Source organism: Corvus cornix, chromosome 10 (assembly GCF_000738735.6).
Source record: "Corvus cornix cornix isolate S_Up_H32 chromosome 10, ASM73873v5, whole genome shotgun sequence".
Classification (NCBI taxonomy): Eukaryota; Metazoa; Chordata; class Aves; order Passeriformes; family Corvidae; genus Corvus; species Corvus cornix.
The window spans coordinates 11,991,135-11,998,866 of NC_046340.1; the positions used below are offsets into that span (position 1 = coordinate 11,991,135).

General features: G+C 56.0%; 1 protein-coding gene across 3 annotated transcripts in view; it reads left to right on the forward strand.

Moving 5' to 3' along the window:
* The window catches only part of CORO2B (coronin 2B), a 31,278-nt gene extending 27,301 nt beyond the window's left edge, over window positions 1–3,977 (forward strand). For all 3 annotated transcript variants that reach the window (XM_039557495.1, XM_039557494.1, XM_039557496.1), the window contains 5 exons: window positions 91–187; window positions 1,212–1,324; window positions 1,795–1,885; window positions 1,970–2,109; window positions 2,663–3,977. In XM_039557495.1, coding sequence (XP_039413429.1) covers window positions 91–187; window positions 1,212–1,324; window positions 1,795–1,885; window positions 1,970–2,109; window positions 2,663–2,794 — 573 coding nt within the window. In that variant the 3' untranslated portion in view covers window positions 2,795–3,977. The remainder of the gene's footprint in view (window positions 1–90; window positions 188–1,211; window positions 1,325–1,794; window positions 1,886–1,969; window positions 2,110–2,662) is intronic.
* The last annotated feature ends 3,755 nt before the right edge of the window (window positions 3,978–7,732 follow it).

Below are 7,732 nucleotides of genomic sequence, written 5' to 3' on the forward strand. Positions count from 1 at the left end.
TGTCCCTGCCCTCTAAATGCTCTTCATCCTGGTTTTTATCTGCCTTCTCATTTCCAAATCCATTCCCATCCCTCTTCCCTGCTGCTCCAGGGTGATGGCAACATCCGCTACTACGAGATCGGCTCGGAAAAGCCCTACCTGAGTTATCTCATGGAATTCCGCTCCCCGGCTCCACAGAAAGGACTGGGTAAGGATGGACGTGCTGCTGCTCCGCTTCCCGGAGCGGGGAAAAGGTGTATGGGGAAGGTTCTGGATTACATGGCACCGGGAAGAGGGTTGGGATTGGGACTGGGATTGGGATTGGGTTAGGATTGGGTTGGGATTGGGTTGGGATTGGGCTGGGATCAGGTTGGGATTGGATTGGGTTTGGGTTTGGGATTGGGATGTGTTTGGATTGGGTTTGGATTGGGATTGGATCGGGATTGGGTTGGGTTTGAGTTGGGTTTGGGTTTGGGTTGGGATTGGATTTGGGTTGGGATTGGGTTGGGATTGGATTGGCTTGACTTTGGGTTGGGATTAGGATTGGGTTGGATTTGGGTTGGGATTGGGTTGGGTTTGGATTGAAATTAGGTTGGATTTGGATGGGATTGGGTTGGGGTTGGGTTGGATTGGGATTGGGTTGGGTTTGGATGGGATTAGGTTGGGTTTGAGTTGGAATTGGGCTGGGATTGGGTTGGATTTGGGTTGGGACTGGGTTGGGTTTGGATTGGGATTGGGTTGGGTTTGGATTGGGATTGGGTTGGGTTTGGATGGGATTAGGTTGGGTTTGGGTTGGATTGGGATTGGGTTGGGTTTGGGTTGGAATTGGGCTGGGTTTGGGTTGGAATTGGGCTGGGTTTGGGTTGGATTTGGATTAGGATTGGGTTGGATTTGGTGGGCGCTATTCCGGCTCCGGAGCATCGGCTTCGGCTCCTGCAGGGCACCATTCCCATCCCTGTGGAGATTCCCACGCGGTGCTGCTGGATCCTGGCCGGGTCCATATCCAGGGACACCATTCCTGCTGTCCCACCTTGCCGTCAGTCCGGGATTCCCGGGATTATCCCAAATAAAAGCTGCTCATCCTTTTCCCACCGTCCCCGCTCTGCACCTCAGAGCCACGACGAGGATGGATCCAGTGGAGCCCCGCGTGTCCCAGTGGAGAGCAGGGATGGGTTGGGCTTTTCCATGGTGGGAATTCCATGCGGATGGCCGATCCCTGTCCCTCTCCGCAGGGGTGATGCCGAAGCACGGCCTGGACGTTTCCGCCTGCGAAGTTTTCCGTTTCTACAAACTCATCACCCTCAAGGGCCTCATCGAGCCCATCTCCATGATCGTCCCAAGGCGGGTGAGTCCTGGAATGCGGGAATGAGCCGGATCCAGAGGGTCTGGGGTGGCTCCGGAGCCGTGGAGATGCCCCACTTGGAGCAATCCCACGGATGGCTCCGTTCCCACCATCCTGGGACCTCTCCGTCCTTACACGTCCCAGGGAGCTTTCAGCCATGGTTTAGCGGGAATGATTTTAGGGAATGTTTCCCTGAGGGATCGGTCTCCCCTGGGGTTTGGGAGTTGTTTCCAGGCAAATATTGCTCGGATCGGGGTTTTCCGGGAAGCAAATCCAGCTGTGCCGGCCAGGGCTGGGTGGAGGACGCAATCCCAGGTTCTCTGCTCCAGCCAGCACTTCCCAAATTTCCTCCCTGTGCCCCACGTTTCCCAACGATCCGGGTGTTCATCCCCTCCGTGGGGGAGGGAATTATTCCCATGTGCCCAGGGAGAGCATTCCGGGATGCCATTGCTCTTCTCTTGCCGTGTTCCCAGTCGGAGACGTACCAGGAGGACATTTATCCCATGACTCCGGGCACGGAGCCGGCCCTGACCCCGGACGAGTGGCTCAGTGGGGTCAACAGAGGTAAAGCCACCAGTGGGGGTATCCCAAAAATATCCGGGATGTAGGAGGGGGCCGCATCCCGCTGATCCGCCGGCTCTCCCTCAGATCCCATCCTGATGTCACTGAAGGAGGGATACAAGAGGAATTCCAAGATCGTCTTCAAGGCGCCGGTGAGGGAGAAGAAAAGCGTGGTGGTCAACGGGATCGACCTCCTGGAGAACGTCCCACCCCGCACGGAGAACGAGGTGGGGCAGCCCGGGAATGGGAATGGGAATGGGAATGGGATGAGCCTGGAAAGGCACTGCTCTGCCGATCTCTATCCCAATGGAGGCGGGAGTGTGGGATCCTTCTAGGGATGGGAGCCCGGGATCCATCCCAGGACCCTTTTCCATGGTAGAATCCCAGGATTCTTCCCAAGGTGGGAGCCTGGGACCTTTCCCACAGTGGGAGACCGGCATCCACCCCAAGGCCCTTTCCCAGGGAGAAAAACCGGGATCCATCCTGCGACCCTTTTCCAGAGTGGGAGCCTGGGATCCATCCCATGACCCTCTCCCACGCTGGGATCCTGGGATCCAGGGGCAGCCACAGCTTCTTTGGGAATTCCATCCCAGCCTCTCCCTACCCTCCCAGGGAGGAATTCCTTCCCAAAATCCCATCAAAATCTCCCGTCCTTCAGTTCAAATCCATCCCCTTGTCCCCAGAATCAGCCGAGTTATGGCTCATTCCCAAAAATCCTGGGATGAGTGGCTGGTGTGATCCCATCAGCTCCATCCCCTCATCTCCATCCTCCTTTTCCAGCTCCTCCGGATGTTCTTCCGGCAGCAGGATGAGATCCGGCGGCTGAAGGACGAGCTCTCGCAGAAGGACGTTCGGATCCGGCAGCTGCAGCTGGAATTAAAGAACTTCCGGAATATCCCGAAGAACAATTGACTCCAGGGACATTTTCTAAATCAATTCCTTTGTTTCTACTCCGCCCCTGAATTCCTTGGATCCACTCACCCACAACACAATTCCGGAATCTGCGGCTGCCGAGAGCCTGGAATCACGTCGTGCGCGTCTTGTCCGGCACTAATCCCGCTCTAACCCGATCCCCGGGAAAGCCCGGAGGCTCCCAGTAAGTCGGAGCCGTGTCCGTTCCGTCGGGATGAGCCAGCCCGGGCGGATTCCCGGGAAAGCGCGATGCTTCCTTGCTATTAATTTCTTTTCCTATGCAAAGATGTGACAGCGGGAGCGGAACTGGGAAAAGGGCGGGAAGTGGGAAGGGCTTGATCGTCAGAGGGGGTGTCCGTGTGGGAATCTGGGATCCTTCCTGATGTGGGAGCTTGGGATCCTTCCCATGGTGGGAAACCAGGATCCTTCCTGTTGAGGTAAACCGGGATTCTTCCCATGGTGGGAAACCAGGATCCTTCCCGTTGAGGTAAACTGGGATCCTTCCCATGGTGGAAACCTGGAGCTCTTCCCATGGTGGAAAACTGGGATCCTTCCCACAGTGGGATCCTGGGATCCATCCCAGGACCCTTTCCCATGTTGGGATCCCAAGACTCTTCCCACGCTGGGATCCCGGGATCCTTCCCACGGTGCCGGGGCTGCGGCACGGCCGGGATGTGGCGGGAGGAGCCCATGGGAAGGGATCTGCTCCAAGATCCTTTAAAATAACAAAACCCGCCTGGAATTCCCGCCCAGAGAGGGATTTTTGCTCCCTCCGCCTGTGAAAAGCGGGATTTTCCCTCCTCCTGCCCGCCGGGAAGGGGCCACGGAGCAGGGGGAAGGATATTCCTGGGGGTGCTGCCCCAGGGATGGATCCCGACGGATGGATCCCGAGGGACACCCCCGGAGCGCTCGCTGGGCTTGGCACGTTGGACAATCCCGGGATTGATGGAATTTGCCCGGAGCACAGGGAACGACACCGGATCCTGCTGGTTTTTCCTGGAGATCCCTATTTCCACTCAATCCAAGTTGCTGAAATTCCCGGCGCTCCTGGTGCGGCTCCGTCCCGTCCGTGTCCCGCGTTCCCGGTGTTCCCGGCGTTCCCTGCTGCGTTCCATGTGCTGTCATTCCCGATTATTTATGCTCCCACGGGATAGTGATGGAATAAAATCTTTTCAGGATACCAGCGGCGCCTTCCTGCCTTTCCTTCTCCATCCAGGGGCTCCGGGGGATCTGCTCTCGCCTCAGGGTTGGGGGGATCCCAAGGGAAATTCTGGGATGAGCTCCTCTGGGAAAGGGATTCGCCGGTGGCCGGAGTGGGGAGCAGCCACAGATGGATCCTGGAATAATTTGGGATGGAAAGGAATTTAAATCCCATTCCACAGGCAGGGACGGCTCCCGCTATCCCAGGACACTCCAACCTGGCCTTGGAAAATTCCAGGGATTGGGAATCCAGAACTTCTCTGGGAATCTGTGCCAGGGCTTTCCTACGCTCGCAGGCAGGAATTCCTTCCCGATATCCATGGAAACTCCCTCTCTTTCCGTTCTCCTCCCATCCCATTCCCACAGATCCTCCCAAAATTCCATCCCTGTTTTCTCCCGGCCCCAAATTCCCAGGTCAAAATTCCTCGTCATCCAGAAGGCAGCCAGCATGGAAACGGGGGTTGATTCGAAGCTTTATTCCCGTTTTTTTCCTGGTGTTGGGAATGCGTTCCCGGCTTTATCCTGCCTCAGGCCTGGAAGGAAAATCCAGGTCGGGATTTTTTAGGGATGCTTAGGGAGATCTTGGAATTCTCATGCGGATCCAGGTGAGATTCCTGATATCCCACGGCCTCCAAGGGATCCCCTGGAAGGGGAGATCCAACGTTTTTCCTTGGATCCATGGAAACGAGGCCGATTCCGGCTGGGAGTGGGGCTGGTTAACGAGCTCCAGGAACATTCCCGCCAGTTCCGGCACGATCCGCACGGTCTCGGGAGGCCGGAGCAGGACGTGGCTCCAGGGATGCCTTTGGAACGTGGATTTCCTCCAAGAGCTCCCCGAAGGTTTGGGATTTGCCAGAATTCCCAGGAAAAGCCTTGCCCCAGGATCCGGCTGCTCCTCCTGCGGCTCCCCTCTGCCAGTGACAGCTCCGGCTCTTCCCAGCGTTTCCCCGTCTCCATCCGGCTGCTGTTCCAAGCAGGAATTCCCGTTTGAGGGACAGGACGGGATCCAGAGGCTGGGACGGAGCGGTGGCGCCGCGTGCCGGGATCATTCCCAGCAGGAACAGCGGGATTATCCCAAATCTCCCGCTGTCCCCGCCTGCGGAGCTGCTCCAGCTCCGCATCCCAAATTCCCGAGGACCTGGAGCTGCTGGAGCAATTCCAGAGGAGGCCCTGGAGCTGCTCCGAGGGCTGGAGCCCCTCTGGAGCCAGGCTGGGAGAGCTGGGAATGTTCACCTGGAGAAGGGAAGGCTCCAGGGAGAGCTCAGAGCCCCTTGCAGGGCCTAAAGGGGCTCCAGGAGAGCTGGAGAGGGATTTGGGACAAGGGATGGAGGGACAGGACACAGGGAATGGCTTCCCACTGCCGGAGGACCGGGATATCGGGACATCGGGACATGGGGATAGGTGTGGATTTTCTGGTTATTTCTGGGTGGCTCCCTGGGTTTTCCAGGGTTTAATCCAAGCAGCGAATCCCTAATTCCCAGTTTTCTCCCTGCCATCCTTCTCCCTGGTTTCATTCCAAAGCCTCCCGCCCATTCCCCGGATTTCCAGTCCCCTCCAGGACCCTCAGGAATGCCCAAATTCCCATCGATCCGCAGCCTTTCCCAAGCTTTCCCCAGGCCTAAATCCAGGCTGGAATTGCACCTTTCCCACCCTCACACTTCCAGGGATTCCAGGATTTCAGGGAAAAGGCTCGGGGCGCTCTGGTGTCCGGCAGAATCCGCCCCGTCCCTCTCCAGGTCCCATGGGATGATTCCTTTCCTGGTTTTTCCCTTTTCCCGGTTTTTCCCTTTCCCGGTTTCCCCTTCCCAGCCCTCCCTGCTCATCCCAAGGATCCTGACCTACTTTTGCTTCCCGGAGTTTTCCCTTTGTTCGAGGCTTCCCAGCCGCGGGTTTCTCAGGATGCTCCGTTCTCCAGGATTTTGTGGGGCCCTGCTTAAAGTTAAAACCGGAATTGAGATTAAAATTCCCAGGAAAATCTGGGATCGGGAATGGGAATGAACAGGACGCAGAGGACCCGCTCCGGGCGGATTTGAATTGGGAATTTTCCGAGGATTTCCTGGGGCTGATCCCTCCTTTTCCCGATATCCTTAAAATCCAGGGAAGCTTTTCCTTCGGGTCCAGCCCCCCCGGATTCCGCAGCTCCAGCCCCGCATTCCGGGGCTCCGCTGGAAGCACAATTCCCTCGGGGCAGATCCGGAGGAATTTTGATGGATTTAGTCTGGTTTTTAGGAATTTTGCACTGCAGCCTTTGGACCCGAGGGAGGATTCCCACATTCCCACTTCTCCATCCTCTGAATCCCACTTTTTCCACCCCTAAATTCCCACTTTTCCCTTCCAAAAATCCCACTTTCCCAGCCCCACATTCCCACTTTTTCCACCTCCAAAATCCCACTTTTCTCTCCCCACATTCCCACTTTTCCATCCTCTAAATCCCACTTCTTCCCTTCCCACATTCCCACTTTTCCACCCTCAAATCCCACTGTTCCACCTCCACATTCCCACTCTTTCCTCCCCACATTCCCACTTTTTCCACCTCCCGATTCCCCCTTTCCCAGCCCCACATTCCCACTTTCCCAGCCCGCTCATCCCACCATTCCTTGTTTTCCGGCAGCCACACGTTTCGCAGCGATCCGGCCATTCCCGCTTTGCCATTCCGGGTGTTTTCCTGGAAGGAATTCCAGAGGCGGAATTTGTATCAAAAGCTTTTATTGAAATTCCTCAAAGCCAAACAGACAAAAAACTCCAAAGGTGGCTCTGCCGGGCCCCCAAATTCCCAAAAAACCCCGGGAGCCGCTGGATTCCCACAGCCGGCAGCTTTCCTGGGCAATACAAGTCACTTCCAGAGGGATTTTTCCCGCGGGATCTGTACATTCCCCAAGGATTTTCCGTGTTTTTGCCTCCCACGAGGTAAGAAAATACAAATTTTCTGGAATTTCCATGGAATTCCCGGCGTCTCCTGGTATTCCTGGCTTTTTGGGTGGAGAATTTGGGATTTTCCAAGCGGTTTCTCCGGGATTAGGGGCGGATATTCCGGAGAAAGCTGCTTGGGAAGGGCAGGAGGAGTTGGGTTTATTCCAAGTGGTGAATTGAGGTCGGGAAATTCGGGAATTTGGGATGGTTTTCTGGAGAGATTCCCATTTGTTTTCCATGCCTGCCATTTCCAGGGATTTGGCTGCGCTCCAGCCGTGAAAATTCCCCCCCAAAAATTCCCTCCAAACCCACCCCCCCTCCAAAAAATCCCCTGAAAATAATAAAAACAATTCCCAAAAAAGCCGAAAATTCCCTCCCAAAATTCCAGGAAAACTCACAACACACCGGGATTGCCAATGAGCAGCTCCGACCCCATCCCAAACAATCCAACATTCCCAAAAAACCGACGTTTGGTCGCTATTTACAACGAGGAAAAGCCCGGGGAATTCCCAACGCTGGGGAAAAGGGGCTGGAAATGGCGGCCATTCCCAAAAAACCACGGAGCGAGGCGCTGCTCCCACCCCAGGGAAGAGGCCTGGCTCACATTCCAGCAGTGTCTCCCAGAAAAAAGTGGAGATTTGGGGATCAGAGGTGGGAAAATCCCGGCTCATCCACGGATCTCAACTCGGTTCTCTCCTCGTTTCCGCTTCCGGGATGTCCGAGCTCCGCTTCCAAGAATTCCCAAACTCAGGTTCCTACTCAACTCTCGCAGCTCCAGGGACTCCGGGAAGGGATCCAAAGGAAGAAATTCCCAAAGAATTCCAGGAG